Source organism: Heptranchias perlo, chromosome 23, assembly GCF_035084215.1.
Source record: "Heptranchias perlo isolate sHepPer1 chromosome 23, sHepPer1.hap1, whole genome shotgun sequence".
In the NCBI taxonomy this organism is placed as follows: Eukaryota; Metazoa; Chordata; class Chondrichthyes; order Hexanchiformes; family Hexanchidae; genus Heptranchias; species Heptranchias perlo.
The window spans coordinates 4,249,048-4,266,988 of NC_090347.1; the positions used below are offsets into that span (position 1 = coordinate 4,249,048).

The 17,941-nt window shown below is 46.1% G+C and overlaps 1 protein-coding gene across 3 annotated transcripts in view; it reads left to right on the forward strand.

Moving 5' to 3' along the window:
- Positions 1-17,941, forward strand: part of wu:fj29h11 (uncharacterized) — a 120,199-nt gene that overhangs the window by 87,501 nt on the left and 14,757 nt on the right. For all 3 annotated transcript variants that reach the window (XM_068003837.1, XM_068003838.1, XM_068003839.1), the window contains 6 exons: positions 1,786-2,002; positions 3,288-3,468; positions 5,353-5,479; positions 7,060-7,134; positions 11,858-12,040; positions 14,357-14,607. In XM_068003837.1, coding sequence (XP_067859938.1) covers positions 1,786-2,002; positions 3,288-3,468; positions 5,353-5,479; positions 7,060-7,134; positions 11,858-12,040; positions 14,357-14,607 — 1,034 coding nt within the window. The remainder of the gene's footprint in view (positions 1-1,785; positions 2,003-3,287; positions 3,469-5,352; positions 5,480-7,059; positions 7,135-11,857; positions 12,041-14,356; positions 14,608-17,941) is intronic.

The following is a 17,941-nucleotide window of genomic DNA, read 5'->3' on the forward strand; positions in this document are numbered from 1 at the left end:
AGGTTATAACTAACAGGAAAGACTGAGCCAGTTGGGGCTCTTTCTCTAGAAAAGAGAAGACTGAGGAGTGACTTAATAGAGATCTTTAAGATTATGAAAGGGTTCGATAGGGTAGACGTAGAGAAGATGTTTCCACTTGTGGGGGAGACCAGAACTAGAGGTCATAAATATAAGATAGTCACTAATAAATCCAATAGAAAATTCAGGAGAAACTTCTTCACCCAGAGAGTGGTGAGAATGTGGAACTCGCTCCCACAAGGAGTGGTTGAGGCGAATAGAATAGATACATTTAAGGGGAAGCTCGATAAACACATGAGGGAGAAAGGAATAGAAGGATATGCTGATAGGGTGAGATGAAGTAGGGAGAGAGGAGGCTCGTGTGAAGCATAAATGCCAGCATAGACCAGTTGGGCCGAATGGCCTGTTTCTGTGCTGTAAATTCTATGTAAAGTAGTGGGACTCCTTAATTGACATTGTTTGCAACAGAACCTCGAACGCTGTGATTCTTCCTCTTTTTAAAAAAAAATGTAAAATGAAATCATCTGATTGAAAATGCAATTTCAGATAGGGTGACATTCCTTCCCCTGTCAGGCCATCTTTTTAAATATGAGGTTAACTGAGCAGACGACATGTTTCTCCCACCTACAAACTCAGCCCGTTCTTTAACACTATCGCATGTATTGGGGAATAACTGATTATCTATTCCCATTTGGTGCTGCATGGCCTATAAACAAACGTGAATCGGGTAAGTGTATATCTAAAGAAAGATCTTCGGCAGTACAGCACTGGAGTGCCAGCCTAGATTATTTACAGGAGTGGGCTTTGAATCCGTGACCTTCTGATGCAAATGAGAGCAACTGAGCCAAGCTGACACTTGGTGGCGATGCGAGTATTTGAGAGAGTTCACATCACGTGATTAACACAAAGAATGTACAGCACAGAAACAGGCCATTCGGCCCAACAGGTCTATGCCGGTGTGTTTATGCTCCATGCGAGCCTCCTCCCTCCCTACTTCATCTCACCCTATCAGCATATCCTTCTATTCCCTTCTCCCTCATGTGTTTATCGAGCTTCCCCTTAAATGCATCTATTCTATTCGCCTCAACCACTCCTTGTGGGAGTGAGTTCCACATTCTCACCACTCTCTGGGTGAAGGAGTTTCTCCTGAATTCCCTATTTGATTTATTAATGACTATCTTATATTGATGGGCCCCTAGTTCTGGTCTCCCCCACAAATGGAAACATCTTCTCTACATCTACCCTATCAAACCCTTTCATAATCTGCCATGCTGTGTCTACATGGTGTAACACGCATGCAACATGCATGTGCATCTCTCTCTCTCGGAGTATTACATCATTCATCCAACCTTGCTCCTCAGAAGAAAGTACCAAACAGCTGTAAAAGCCTCTGGTCATTTCTCCTCGCTCTGTTACTGTGGGCTTGGCTGGGCTTCTGTTCCTTGACGAACGAGCTAACCATATTTATATTTCACCCCTATGTGTATTGTGACCATCGTCAGGAAAGAATCCAGCAATCGATAAATAATGCATCGTTTTTTGTCTCATTAAAGAACAGTGCTGGGGCAGTATGGAGGCATCTTCACACTGCAGCCTCACCTAACCCATGCTGTACCTAGCCTGCAGAGTGTTTCATTGAGTGCAAAAAAAAATGAGGCAATGCTCTTCTGCTCAGAACAGACATGCAGCCTTGCGGGGCACCCTTTATCTGAACAGTGACACTGTCTGTCCTGCGGATCGTGTGTAGTAACCTCTACTTTTTGTCAGGTATCAAGACCTCCATAAATGTGGACATGATGATCAACCACTTCAAGTCGTGGTGTGTGAAGACACCTCCGAGTGAGTCCGGTGATCTGGAGGGGGCAGAATTTCAGACAAAGGCAGACCACATATACAGGGTTTATAATTACCTGGACAGGAACTGCAGTCGCAGTCAGTTGAAGGAGCTGTTTGAGCGTTTCCCAGCGGTGTTCGTACCGAGCAGGTATCTGCGTCCCTTTCAGTTTTCACGGGTGTTGCTTATTAAAACTATTCGGGGTGGGTGGGAGGTGGGGGGGTTGCAGTTAGAATGCCGATGGAGCTTTTCATCAGATTACGCTTCTGTTTCTCCATCCCACTGCCCCTGATTTTTCACCCACTGCTTTTTTAAATTTCTCTTCCTCGTGGGTCCACGAGGTAATAACTTCCAACAGGGAATTGGATAAATACTGGAAGGGAAAAAAAAACTACAGGGCAATGGGGAAAGAGCAGGGGCGTGGGACTAATTGGATAGCACTTTCAAAGAGGCACAATGGGCCGAATGGCCTCCTTCGGTGCTGTAACGTACTACGATGCTAACTTCCTACGCTAACTCTTTCCACCTCTGCCCCCACGTTTCCAGATGTGGGGATGTGCTGGGTGTCTTCCTCCAACTACACACAGCTACAGTTTAAAAAACTCTCCTGGTGATTGGTCCAGCCAGCTCCTTGCCAGAGGTTTTAATCTTTCCAGCTTGCGTTACAGTTTGCCCATGTGGCCAGTTCAAGGTAACGCCAGGGCCCACGGGATCATCGGAAGATGTGGTTTACCGCTACAAGTTGGCGGGAAGATCAGTGCGCGGGACACCCGCTGCCTTACTCTCCCCTTACGCGCTTTCTTTAGGAGGGGTTACTGCAGCAAAGTCTGGGTGAGTCAGGAGGTCGCGGGTTCAAGACTTGCTCCAGAGACTTGAGCACGTGATCCAGGCCGACACTCCCAGTGCCAGTACTGAGGGAGTGCTGCACTGTCGGAGGTGCCGCCTTTCAGATGAGACGTTAAACCGAGGCCCCCTCTGCCCTCTCAGGTGGATGTAAAAGATCCCATTGCTGCTATTTCGAAGAAGAGCAGGGGGAGTTCTCCCCGGTGTCCTGGGGCCAATATTTATCCCTCAACCAATATCACTAAAACAGATTACCTGGCCATTATCACATTGCTGTTTGTGGGATCTTGCTGTGCGCAAATTGGCTGCCGCGTTTCCTACATTACAACAGTGACTACACTTCAAAAAGTACTTCTTTGGCTGTAAATCGCTTTGGAACATCCTGAGGTCTTGAAAGCTGTTCTGTAAACGCTAATCTTTCTTGCTTTCCTTTGATCAGATGACCTGTTTCTAGGGCACTTACCCCAAGGGTATATTTTGTGGGGAGCAGCAGGCTTTAAAGAGGCGAGAAAAATAACTTGAAAAAGACTTTTTTTCTTGTTACATAAAATTGTAGTGTAATTTGGAATTATTGTTCAACTTTCTTTTGAAGCACTGTATCGATTTGGACAGGAAAATTCTACTATCAGAAAGAAGTATGTTGGAACGATCCAACTAAAATATTCCAGAGATATAAACTTCAAATTCAGGAGACAAAGGGATCTTTCCAGGAACCTCGCCTGCTCGCTCCTTTCTATAGTGTCTGTAGTGACATGAAGGATCTATTTCTGAAGGTATGTCTAAAACCAAGTATCACATACATAGAATGTACAGCACATAAACAGGCCATTCGGCCCAACGGGTCCATGCCGGTGTTTATGCTCCACACGAGCCTCCTCCCTCCCTACTTCATCTAACTCCATCACCATATCCTATTCCTTTCTCCTTCATGTGTTTATCGAGCTTCCCTTTAAATGCATCTATTCTAGTCGCCTCAACTACTCCTTGTGGGAGCGACTTCCACATTCTCACCACTCTCTGGGTGAAGAAGTTTCTCCTGAATTCCCTATTGGATTTATTAGTGACTATCTTATATTTATGACCCCTAGTTCTGGTCTCCCCCACTAGTGGAAACATCTTCTCTACGTCTACCCTATCAAACCCTTTCAGAATCTTACAGACCTCGATCAGGTCACCCCGCAGACTTGTCTTTTCTAAAGAAAAGAGCCCCAGCCTGTTCAGCCTTTCCTGATGGGTATAACCTTTCAGTTCTGGTATCATCCTAGTAAATCTTTTTTTTTGCACCTTCTCCAGTGCCTCTATATCCCTTTTTGTAATATGGAGACCAGAACTAGTTCGCCTCTGCCTTTGCTGTAAATTCTACGGTCCAGAAATTCGGGCGCGCCCACTTTTGGGCGGGAGGTGCCCCTAATATTGGGCCTCGGACCTCATTGAATTGGAGCGGACGTGACGCAGCAACCTATCGGCAAAGAGTAGAGGCAAATCGGGCCGGGACCGTGTTGGGGGGACCTGACAGACAATTTTTCACAGCGGGACAGTCAATAAAACCCACCAAACAAATAAATTAGCACATCACTCCTGCGCTGCTTTTCTGCACCATTTCCTGGATGCGCTAATTTATTTGTTTGGTGGGTTGGGGGATTTTATTTACTTTCCCTCTTTGTAAAAAAATGATCTGGTCTTCAGGACCATGACGTCACAGGCATCAGCATACAAGGGTGTGGTAGTGTAGTGGTTATAATACTAGATTAGAAACCCAAGGGCTCATGCATTCAAATTCCACGAGCGTGAGATGATAATTGTGGGCTTGCAATTGCTGGTTTGTTGTGTAAAAACCTACCTGTCCTTCAGGGGATGGACCCTGTCTCTCCTGCCTGGCCTGGGCTACGCAAGACTCTAGTCCACACCACGTGGTTGACTGTAAAATCACCCAGCGAGTCATTGCCTTCTCAGGGCAACTAGGGATCAGCAATTAATGCTGCCTTGCCCGTGCTGCCCGCAAATAGAGTCCAAAAATGCTCCAGAAGCTGGCAATCTGAAACTAAAAACAGAAAATGCTGAAAACACTCAGCAGGTCAGGCAGCAACTGTGGAGAGAGAGAAACAGAGGTAAAGTTTCAGAACTGGAAGATTTTTGAGATTTAGCAGTTTTTAAGCGAGTGCAGAGCCAGGGAAAAGCGGGGGTTGGGGAGAGGTGGAAGAAAGAACAAAGGGGAAGGTCGGTGATCGGGTGGGGGGCAGGAGTGATTAAACGACAAACGGGATGATGGTGCAAAGCAAAAAGGGGTTGGTAATGGGATAAATAAAGAAACGAAAGATGGGTCCAGAGGGAATGTAAATGGTCACCGCAGAACCATTATTACCAGCACCTGCTGTCCAAGAAAATGGGAGCGCTGGTTATGATCTAAAGTTGTTGAACTCATTTAAAAAAATAATGTGTCAAGTCACTGCATGGATAACCATAATTCTCATCCTAGAGCAGTTCTGCCAGAGGACTGGGAGCATCAGGAAGGAAGAAATGTTTCCCAGTTTTGTGTTTTCAAAAACGATAGCATTTTATTTTTCCTGTATGGGTACCGGACTTTATCTGTTCTCAAAGTAAGTGCTGTTGAAGACTTAATTAATCATGTAATTTGATTTATTTGTTTCAAATGACAGAGTCTGAACATAGAGAGAATCCCATCTATGAAGCACTATGTGAATCTGCTGGTGCTGATTTGCAGTAAAGGGTCTCTGCCCAGCATTGACATCCTGCAGGATGTGTCTGTGATTTACGCAGTTCTAGGTAAGTGGGTTTTGTAGAAACTCCGGTCTGTTTTAGGCTAAACTGAGGCATCCATAAGTTATCTGTCTTCTCCGCCCAACCGCTCGTGGAGGTATTTATTGTGGCCATGACATAACCTGTATTTTAACTTGCATTGCATTCCACGACGAATCCAAGCCAACTTGAATTTGTGGACTCTTGTTGGAAAGCTCTGTTGTAAAGCTGTCATTGTCCTCAAGTTCCAGCACTTTTCTTCACTGCACGTTATGCCAGTGAGTGAACCACGTAACGCTGCCATAGGGCTACTGTTTGCAAGGGCTTCCCCTGATGCTGCACAGACCAGGAATGTCCCGGGTTTAAGTTCTCGTCTGTGCTAAGTTAGCTTAACTCAGCCAGGGTGGTGGAATGGAGCATTATGATTGGCCTCCATGCCCCTGGGTTACGGGAAGGGGAAGATTGGTCAGTGTTAACACTCCCGATTGTGATCCAGTGGCCGTTGCTTGACCTTTGTCTGGGTGTACGTGTTGGATGAGAGCAAGATCAAGCTTGGTTGTGATAAGTATCTAGGGCTGAACATAATAACCACCTGAGCAAGGCACCCACAGAACCACACTCCCAACAAGGAGGTGATGCCTTCAGAATGCAAGAGGTATAAATTTTGCAAGGAAGAGTGATCTCAGCTGAACCATCTGAAGGAAGCACCACGCCAGAGAGCACGGTGTATCTGCCCATGGGTTGAAATCCTGAGGTGAGCCTACCTGCCTGTATGCTTGTGCACCTCTTCCGTTGCTGGTTCATGAGCGCACTGGCAGAAGGCACAAGGTACATCACCTGCCACCCCCCATTGAGGTATGTGAAAGAGCAAGTTACAAAATGGAGGCGTATTTAATCAATACTCAGTGTCCTGGTCTTGGGCACATCCTGTCCAACCTCCCAAACCAAATTGAAAGGGAGACCAAACCCACTCTGGGCTGAAATTAGCCAGTTGTTGATGGGGCCCACAGTTAAGGAAGTATCTCTATGGTAAGTTTCACACCCGACATGCGAGGAGGACCACAAGAGTAACATTAATGTTTTCACTTTTCCTAAACACTAAACTGACCAGATGCCATTGGCTTAATTTACACCAAGGCTACACCCCTCGCACTTAGGGTTGCCAACTCTGATTGGATGTATTCCCAGCAGTTTCATCACATGACCTTCAACCACCCTGCCCCCCCCCCCCCACGCTCCCGTCATTGGTCGCCTGACACGCCAATCCTCATGGTGCCCCGCCTTCCTGCAGCCAATTGGAAAGCAAACTGACTCTTCGTTACCCAATTGGATGATTCTTGACTGTCAATCAAACAGCCTGTTTTCCTCCATCTCCAGTATTTTTATAACCAATAAACAAAAGTATTCAAAGAAAATGAAAAAAAAACATTTCTTGTAATGCCCATGTGATTTTGCTCCTGGGTTGTTTGCGGCAGTGTCCTGGGGAATAACCTTTAATTCCTGGAGTCTCCAGGACAATCCTCTACAGTTAATGTAAAACTGGTCATACAATTGACGATACAGCAACGTGATACGGTCTCAGTCAATAATTTTCTTTCTCCCCACAGCTGAGAAATGCAAGACTTATATTGACGACGATGGTTCCTGGGAACTAAACCGTGCCTATTGCCAGTCACTTAAAGGTAAGGATTGTATCTTGAGATGTACATGAACTGGATAAGTTTGGAGGGATAACAGGAATTTATAGGAACATTTTATTGAAGAGAAGAAGAGATGAGACTGGGGAGGCCTGGTGGTTTTAGGACACCTTGCTCTCTTGCACCAAGGTTCAAATACAGCCCAGATTAGTGATAAAAGCCTTCATCTTTCTGCTAGCTGTAAGTTTCCCGCATAGTATTTTCAGAACAAAAAGTACTGGTACGGGAGAAACAGGCTGCAAATAGGAGCCAGAAGACTTTAGAGTATAGACTATAGAGGCAGCGATCGAGAATTGTTTCATCTAGGTGGGTTGGGGCAGGGAATAAGAACAAACCCAGACCAGCCTGACTGTGGGTGAAAGGTAGTCAGTGGGTGAATATAGAGGCACAGGGTCAAATTCAACTTCGGCACGGTGTTTGGGCGGGGATGGGTGAGGTGGGGTGGGGTGGGTGCGAAACGGGCAGTAGCAGATCAGCCGCCCATTTTCCTTTCCCGCCTGTTTTTTGCATCCATGCCAAAGTTGAATTTTCTCCCCACAAGCTCAGAGACACTCGTGGACCAGAGTCCAGGAATAGGCAGACCCTGGGGGCCAAGAAAGGAGACGTATGTACAATATGATAAATGTACATCAACACCAGAAGCATTAGAAGTATTGTTGGTGGAACTGGAGGCTGGTGTGGCAGTAATGAGGACAACCAAAACATGGCTATTGTTGACACATGGACTGGTGAACAGCTGGAGTGTGACCTGTGGTGGTGTTCTCGCTCTGTACACATACATGCAGGGATGTGTTGGGAGTTAGGACAATGTCGGTGTGAAAGCAGATGCCTCATAAACCAGCACCATTACAGTGGCCCCTAGCCCTAACCCTAATGCCCAGAGGAGGTAGCCTATATCTGACATTTCCCTTTAACCTCTGATCTGCGATTGCAATATCACTCCAGCATTTATGGGGAAAGCTCACTCCGTTGTGTGCTATCTTTCATCATTCACTTGTAGATGGGTGTTTTTGATCATTCACTTGAGCATGTGTGGCATTTGCTCACTTACTCTGGCGTGTGTGCGGTATTTGATCACTTACTCTGGCGTGTGTGCGGTATTTGCTCACTTACTCTGGCGTGTGTGCAGTATTTGCTCACTTACTCTGGCGTGTGTGCGGTATTTGATCATTTACTCTGGCGTGTGTGCAGTATTTGCTCACTTACTCTGGCGTGTGTGCAGTATTTGCTCACTTACTCTGGCGTGTGTGCGATATTTGTTCACTTACTCTGGCGTGTGTACAGTATTTGCTCACTTACTCTGGCATTTGTGCGGTATTTGATGACTTACTCTGGCGTGTGCGCGGTATTTGATGACTTACTCTGGCGTGTGTGCGGTATTTGATGACTTACTCTGGCGTGTGCGCGGTATTTGATGACTTACTCTGGCGGGTGTGCGGTATTTGATGACTTACTCTGGCGTGTGTGCGGTATTTGATCACTTACTCTGGCGTGTGTGTGGTATTTGCTCACTTACTCTGGCGTGTGTGCGGTATTTGATCACTTACTCTGGCGTGTGTGCGGTATTTGCTCACTTACTCTGGCGTTTGTGCGGTATTTGATCATTTACTCTGGCGTGTGTGCGATATTTGTTCACTTACTCTGGCGTGTGTGCAGTATTTGCTCACTTACTCTGGCGTGTGTGCGGTATTTTCTCACTTACTCTGGCGTGTGTGCAGTATTTGCTCACTTACTCTGGCTTGTGTGCGGTATTTGATCACTTACTCTGGCGTGTGTGCGGTATTTGATCACTTACTCTGGCGTGTGTGCGGTATTTGCTCACTTACTCTGGCGTTTGTGCGGTATTTGCTCACTTACTCTGGCGTGTGTGCGGTATTTGATCACTTACTCTGGCGTGTGTGCGGTATTTGATCTCTTACTCTGGCGTGTGTGCAGTATTTGCTCACTTACTCTGGCGTGTGTGTGGTATTTTCTCACTTACTGTGGCGTGTGTGCGGTATTTGCTCACTTACTCTGGCATGTGTGTGGTATTTGATCACTTACTCTGGCATGTGTGCGGTATTTGATCACTTACTCTGGCGTGTGTGCGGTATTTGATCACTTACTCTGACGTGTGTGCGGTATTTGCTCACTTACTCTGGCGTTTGTGCAGTATTTGATCATTTACTCTGGCGTGTGTGCGATATTTGTTCACTTACTCTGGCGTGTGTGCAGTATTTGCTCACTTACTCTGGCGTGTGTGTGGTATTTGATCTCTTACTCTGGCGTGTGCGGTATTTTCTCACTTACTCTGGCGTGTGTGCGGTATTTGCTCACTTACTCTGGCTTGTGTGCGGTATTTGATCACTTACTCTGGCGTGTGTGCGGTATTTGATCACTTACTCTGGCGCTTGTGCGGTATTTGATCACTTACTCTGGCGTGTGTGCGGTATTTGATCACTTACTCTGGCGTGTGTGCGGTATTTGATGACTTACTCTGGCGCGTGTGCGGTATTTGATCACTTACTCTGGCGTGTGTGCGGTATTTGATCACTTACTCTGGCGTGTGTGCGATATTTGATCACTTACTCTGGCGTGTGTGCGGTATTTGATCACGTACTCTGGCGTGTGTGCGGTATTTGATCACTTACTCTGGCGGGTGTGCGGTATTTGATCACTTACTCTGGCGTGTGTGCGGTATTTGATCACGTACTCTGGCGTGTGTGCGGTATTTGATGACTTACTCTGGCGTGTGCGCGGTATTTGATGACTTACTCTGGCGTGTGTGCGGTATTTGATCACTTACTCTGGCGTGTGTGCGGTATTTGATCACTTACTCTGGCGTGTGTGCGGTATTTGATCACTTACTCTGGCGTGTGTGCGGTATTTGCTCACTTACTCTGGCGTGTGTGCGATATTTGATCGCTTACTCTGGCGTGTGTGCGGTATTTGATCCCTTACTCTGGCGTGTGTGCGATATTTGATCGCTTACTCTGGCGTGTGTGCGGTATTTGATCCCTTACTCTGGCGTGTGTGCGGTATTTGATCACTTACTCTGGCGTGTGTGCGGTATTTGATCACTTACTCTGGCGTGGGTACGGTATTTGATCACTTACTCTGGCGTGTGTGCGGTATTTGATCACTTACTCTGGCGTGTGTGCGGTATTTGATCACGTACTCTGGCGTGTGTGCGGTATTTGATGACTTACTCTGGCGTGTGCGCGGTATTTGATGACTTACTCTGGCGTGTGTGCGGTATTTGATCACTTACTCTGGCGTGTGTGCGGTATTTGATCACTTACTCTGGCGTGTGTGCGGTATTTGATCACTTACTCTGGCGTGTGTGCGGTATTTGCTCACTTACTCTGGCGTGTGTGCGATATTTGATCGCTTACTCTGGCGTGTGTGCGGTATTTGATCCCTTACTCTGGCGTGTGTGCGATATTTGATCGCTTACTCTGGCGTGTGTGCGGTATTTGATCCCTTACTCTGGCGTGTGTGCGGTATTTGATCACTTACTCTGGCGTGTGTGCGGTATTTGATCACTTACTCTGGCGTGGGTACGGTATTTGATCACTTACTCTGGCGTGTGTGCGGTATTTGATCACTTACTCTTGCGTGTGTGCGGTATTTGATCACTTACTCTGGCGTGTGTGCGGTATTTGATCACTTACTCTGGCGTGTGTGCGGTATTTGATCACTTACTCTGGCGTGTGTGCGGTATTTGATCACTTACTCTGGCGTGTGTGCGGTATTTGATCACTTACTCTGGCGTGTGTGCGATATTTGATACCTCACGATGCGTGTGGTAAACTTATTCCAGTGCGATTGTTCTTTGATGACACACTGGGCTGCCTTTTATTTCGATAACTTCCCCATGCCTGATGGTTAACTAATGTTTTATTTGGTTCTTCGCAAGCCAAGTGCCATTGCTGAGCTGAGAGGGCGGACAACACTTGGCCCCGTGTCCCTGCTGATGTGCAGCCCTTGGTGGTTCGGGCGAGAGCAGCTGCAAAGGGGAACCGAGTGGCTGCCTTCCCCATAGTAACCCCTCCACAGCTACAGCTGCGATCAGGAGCTCACTACAGGGCGCCCGTCCTGGACATTGGCCTTGTAATCCACCATTCCATCACACACTTTAAAACTATTGAGTGCTGCACCACCACATCTTCATTATTTTAAGAACATAAGAAATAGGAGCAGGAGTAGGCCATTCGGCCCCTCGAGCCTGCTCCGTCATTCAACAAGATCATGGCTGATCTTCGACCTCAACTCCACTTTCCCGCCCGATCCCCATATCCCTTGATTCCCCTAGACTCCAAAAATCTATCAATCTCAGCCTTGAATATACTCAACGACTGAGCATCCACAGCCCTCTGGGGTAGAGAATTCCAAAGATTCACGACCCTCTGAGTGAAGAAATCCCTCTTAATCTCAGTCTTAAATGGCCGACCCCCTATCCTGAGACCATGCCCCCTGGTTCTAGACTCTCCAGCCAGGGGAAGCAGCCTCTCAGCGTCTACCCTGTCAAGCCCCATCAGAATCTTATGTTTCAATGAGATCACCTCTCATTCTTCTAAACTCCAGAGATTATCGGCCCATTCCACTCAATCTCTCCTCACAGGACAACCCTCTCACACCAAGATTTTATCTTTACTGTTGTGTCAACACAAGTATCATTAGGACTAGTGGTCCCGTCTATTAACCCCTTTTTGCCTGTTGTGAATAGGGATGATAAAAGATGAAAGGGTGTTTCCAGCCAAGGACAATCGATGGGTCTCCCTGGCCAGCTCCCCTATGATATCAGACAATAAGCACCTGGAGCGGATTTTTAAACCACACTCTCTGTGTTTGCTCAACGTACCTGCTGCAGTGAGGAATCACTCAAAAGCCAAGACCAGTAACAAGCAAGGTAACACCTGTCTCTTTTTCTCTCCTTTATATTTCCGTGTCTGCTGCCTTCCCGTCTCTATGCTGCAATGCTTTTCCGGTTGCGGAGGTTCGCGGGAATGCTCACTGATCCGATGTGTCTGGGAGTAAACCTGACAGGTGGTGTGGAGCAGGTCATGTCACACGGAGTTGCGTTTTACACGGAGGGATTTTGAAAGGGGAGGGGGTCGGGGGGTTACATTGCGTTGAAAATAGACATTTCTCCACATTAATGGGGACACGTTCCTAACTAATAATGCCCCAAAATTCTTCACCACCAACCCCCCCCCCGACCCCCCCAAATACACGCATTGTTTCTAAAAGCGGGTTGTCATTTCCCCTTTTACGTCTGGGACCTGCACTTGGAAACAGGGCCATTTAGCGTTTTATTCTGGGTCATTGTAAAGCTGGGATAAGAAAATTTGTCCCTAAAAAGAATTACAAAGTAGGAGTAGGGGAAATAAGAACATATCCAAAGAATAGTGCTCGTGGACAGAGACAAGAGCTTGAGTCTCCTTGTGTGGATTAGGGTAACACCTTTGTCAAACACTACGTTCTCTGGGCCAGCGATGTTGAACTGTGACGAGTTCAGTACTCGAAAGGTCTTGTATAAACACCAGACGATGGTGCCACTCTCAATTTCCTGCTTTTCATCCCTGACTCTGATGCCATCACACATGGTTTGAGCTGTATCCTTTGCTGGGCAACATCTGTATCCCTCGGTCCAACAAAATTGGCATTTAAATAACGCTCCCTGTCTACAGGTAACACCTCTGAGTGCTTTACAAGTGGAGGCCACACTGGGCAGGATAAGGAGGAGTTTAGAGAAGGGGCAGGAACTAAGATGAGTTTGTAGAAGGTTCACTCACTACTTGCACGATTATTTTGAATCTGTAGGTTTTTTTTTTAGAAATTCTCCCTATGACCGAGTGAATAATGTGGCGTTTGATGTAACACTAAGTTACACAGTTAGAGATCCCACCCAGGCCTGATCCCTAGTCTGGGCTGAACTGACTGATCACAGCTTACCCTGCATTTGGGGAGATTCAGTTGCTCTCTGATACCACTGGGCTAGCAAGAGGAAGAAAACCAGCCCGGGGTTTCTGCTTTTACTTTCTGCCTTGTGATATCTGCTGAAAAGCACGGAGGCCGGCTGAGAAAAGCATGGGGTGCCCTCCGTGGCCAAATAACCTGTTTGCACTCACTGACTGGGCTCACCCAAAGAATGGGCATCTGGGCGAGGTACGGGAGGGCCTGCAGAACCAAAGCTCAGCACCTTCCGGGGAAAATTCAAAGAAAAGAAAGGAAGAACTTGCATTTATACAGAGCCTTTCACGTCCCCAGGACACCCCAAAACGCTTTACAGCCAATGAAGTACTTTTGAAGTGTAGTCATGTAGGAAACGCAGCAGCCAATCTGTGCTCAGCAGAAGTCGATAAAATAATGAGGGGCATAGATAAGGTAGATAGTCAAAATCTTTTCCCAAAGGTAGGGGAGTCTATAACGAGGGGGCACAGATTTAAGGTGAGAGGGGAGAGATACAAAAGGGTCCAGAGGGGCAATTTTTTCACTCAAAGGGTGGTGAGTGTCTGGAACGAGCTGCCAGAGGCAGTAGTAGAGGCGGGTACAATTTTGTCTTTTAAAAAGCATTTGGACAGTTACATGGGTAAGATGGGTATAGAGGGATATGGGCCAAGTGCAGGCAATTGGGACTAGCTTAGTGGTATAAACTGGGCGACATGGACACGTTGGGCCGAAGGGCCTGTTTCCATGTTGTAAACTTCTATGATTCTATGATTCTATCCCACAAACAGCAATAATGTTAATGAGCAGTTAGTCTGTTTTTTTAGTGATGACTATTGGCCCAGGACACCAGGGACAACTCCCTTGCTCTTCAGAGTAGTAGCCATGGGATCTTTTACATCTACCTCTGAGAGGACAGATGGGGCCTCGGTTTAACATCTCATCTGAAAGACGGCACCTCCGACAGTGCAGCACTCCCTCAGTACGACACTGGGAGTGTCAGCCTGGATTTTGTACTCAAGTCTCTGGAGTGGGACTCGAACCCTCGACCTTCTGACTCAGAGGCGAGAGTGCTGCTCACTGAGCCCCGGCTGACACTTACACCGGGAAAGTAGGGCTAGAGACAAAAATCGAAATAGATAAAAAGTAAATTTAGAAAGAGTAAGAAAGACTTGCATTTAAATACTAGTGCACTGGAGGATGACTATTGACCTTTTAAGTATAACAAATGTATTTGGAACCACTGTATGTAATAAATAACCATCTCTTTCACTAGATATGCTCTTTAATGAGGAAGACCGTAAGTTATTTTTTGACGTGTGTGGGGTGAAACAACTCTCTGAGTGCATTGCTGTCAAAGACCAGACCGAGAATACCAGGCCATGTCCTCGTGTGCAAAACTTTGTCCATTCTATAGCTCCATTCATCCAGAGGTGGTTCTTTCACCATGATGACTTCAGCAATGTTTATAAAGAACTACAGGACGATAATATTGCCGCATGCCTTAAATCCATGACCTTTATGCAGGTAAATATTCTGTTTATTAAAACTGCATCTGTTGTGATATAAAAATGTGCTAAAGTCTACCTGTAGTGCCTTAATCTGACAAGGGAATTCCTCCCCTTTCATAAATTCACAATACCCGTTGAGACAGAAATGGCTGCACAGTTAGTGACCTGCTTTAGAGGGGTGAAGGTTGGCCAAGACACCAGGAGAGCTCCCTGCTCTTTGAACTGTGCCATGGCACCTTTTGCATCCACCTGAACAAGCAGATTGGGCTATAGTTTAACGTCTTGTCCAAAAGACGGCACCTCTGACAGTGCAGCACTCCCTCAGTACTGCACCAAAGTGCCAGCCTGGAGTATGTGTTCAAGTCCTGGAGTGGGACTTGAACCCACGACCTCCTGACTGAGGTGGGTGTGGTACCTCCTGAGCCAAGCTGGCACTTGTACAGAGTACTCCCCTGTTGGTATTGCTTTTCCTTCTATACTCATTGATGGACATTGTTTCCAGAAAATGAATCCATCGTTCTGCAACATTCCTAGTGCGGTAAATGTAATTATTTCCCATCTGCTCATGGTTTAAGAACGTAAGAAATAGGAGCAGGAGTAGGCCATTCGGCCCCTCGAGCCTGCTCCACCATTCAATCAGATCATGGCTGATCTTTGACCTCAACTCCACTTTCCCGCCCAATCCCCATATCCCTTGATTCCCATTCAGTCCAAAAATCTATCGATCTCAGCCTTGAATATACTCAATGACTGAGCATCCACAGCCCTCTGGGGTAGAGAATTCCAAAGATTCACAACCCTCTGAGTTTGGCTCTCAAAACCTGCTTGCTCATTTGCCACTTATGTGCTCTAGAAATATGAATTATTGCAGCTTATGTGTAAATAATGGGAAATGTAAGGTCTCAAGTGATCAGATTTCCATAGCTGTGGAAAGTGAGCAAATAGACCTGCAACTATTGAAATTATAAATCATCACTACATCTACTGCTGGACTTTGTCTAAAGACTGAAAATTAGTGCAGATGTGAATATATAGTTGTGAAAAAAACATTTATAAATACCTTTGGTTATCCTTTATGGATATAGGTGGTCTTTTAGACAAGTTTCATTGTATGTACGGTTTTCCCATCAGACCCAACCAGACCATTTGAAACAATACAATGAACTATATCGTAAAGTCACTAAAGTTCGATCATTTTTATCGTTGTGAAGAACTGCAGTGTGAGAGGTCTGCTTCTGCTGATGGTCGACAAAATGTTAATACACAAGGATTAGGTGGAGTTATTGAGTTGTTTCAAACGTAGGTTAATGGGATGAAATTTCTCCTCCTCATAACTTTAACAACACAAGGCTCTGCATTTATACAGTGCCTTTAACATAGTCAAAATGTCCCAAGTCGCTTAAAGGTCACACGTCGGGTTTGGGCAGTCTCAACCTAGTTTCTAGATGGTGCGAATCCATAGCATTAAATTGACGGTGTCCTCCATGGTTTGTGGAATGGAATGGTCACTGGAACAGTAGGGAATGTCCTCCTGAGATCGGGGTCCAGGTATGCATTTGTTGTACAGTGCAGGAGAGCTTCACATTGCATCTAACCCATTCTATACCTGGCTCACTTTAGATGCTTATCCTTTGACTGTTAAGTTCCATAGAGTGCAAGTCCACTAGTCTTTTGCTACATTCCCCATTTCACCCCAAAAAAAGTCTCTGGAATGAAGCTGGAAAAACTTTAGAAAGCACAGCGGAGTTATGTCTGAGGAGCCTGCAGCTGGCTAAATGACTGCACATGACTAAATACTGACCCTAGATGGCAGTAGATGGTAATCCATTCTGAATCCCTCACTATTTGAGCAGAGAGACAAGTAAACACCCTAATGATTGCTTCTAAAAACCACACATCAGGAGATTTCCTCAATATGTCTTCCATTGAGAAGAATCGCAGATATAAGCTGCATGGCTGCAGTGTACAAGAACATAAGAAATAGGAGCAGGAGTTGGCCTTAAAGCCCCTCGAGCCTGCTCCGCCATTCAATCAGATCATGGCTGATCTTCGACCTCAACTCCACTTTCCCACCCAATCCCCATATCCCTTGATTCCCCTAGAGTCCAAAAATCTAGCGATCTCAGCCTTGAATATACTCAACGACTGAGCATCCACAGCCCTCTGGGGTAGAGAATTCCAAAGATTCACAACCCTCTGAGTGAAGAAATTCCTCCTCATCTCAGTCTTAAATGTCCGACCCCTTATCCTGAGACTGTGTTCCCCTAGTTCTAGACTGTCCAGCGGGGGAAACAGCCTCTGACTTTGAGGCAAAGTGTGTTGTGTTTCCTTTCCATCGTATGTAAAGTCTATTGGAGGTGGAAATGGCTGGGAACACACTTTCATCACCTAGTTTAGTTTTATAGGATTACAAATGTGGTTAGAGATTTGCTCAGCTTTACATTTTTGAAGTCATTAGAATTTGCTGAGGTGCCCAACTTCTGCCAAAGTGCGATATTGGCTTCTGCTGGGGACCGTGAGAGAGGGGGAGGAATGGTGACCATACCTGCTCCTGGGGTTTAGAGATTATGTATTGCTCCCCTATGACTCCAGGAATTTATTAAGGAAGTTCCAGGTTTGATCCCTGATCCCTGCTCGGTTACCTAATGGTAGGGGCCCTACAATTGGCCTCAGGTTCCATCGAATTAAATCGAAACTACAGCACAGAAACAGGCCATTCGGCCCAACTGGTCCATGCTGGTGTTTATGCTCCACACGAGCCTCCTCCCTCCCTACTTCATCTCACCCTATCAGCATATCCTTCTATTCCTTTCTCCCTCATGTGTTTATCCAGCTTCCCCTTAAATGCATCTATTCGCCTCAACCACTCCTTGTGGGAGTGAGTTCCACATTCTCACCACTCTCTGGGTGAAGAAGTTTCTCCGGAATTCCCTATTGGATTTATTAGTGACTATTTTATATTTATGACCTCTAGATTTGAACTCTCCCCACAAGTGGAAACATCTCCACGTCTACCTTATCAAATCCTTTCATTATCTTAAAGACCTCTATCAGGTCACCCCTCGGCCTTCTCTATTCTGAAAGAAAGAGCCCCAGCCTGTTCAGTCTTTCCTGATAAGTATATCCTCTCAGTTTTGGTATCATCCTTGTGAATCTTTTTTGCACTTTCTCCAGTGCCTCTCTATCCTTTCTATAATATGGAGACCGGAACTGTGCACAGTGCTCCAAGTGTGGTCTAACCAAGGTTCTATACAAGTTTAACATAACGTCTCTGCTTTTCAGTTCTATCCCTCTAGAAATGAGCCACTCTGGATTCAAGGGACAATGCTTTAAACTTAAACAATTTGAAC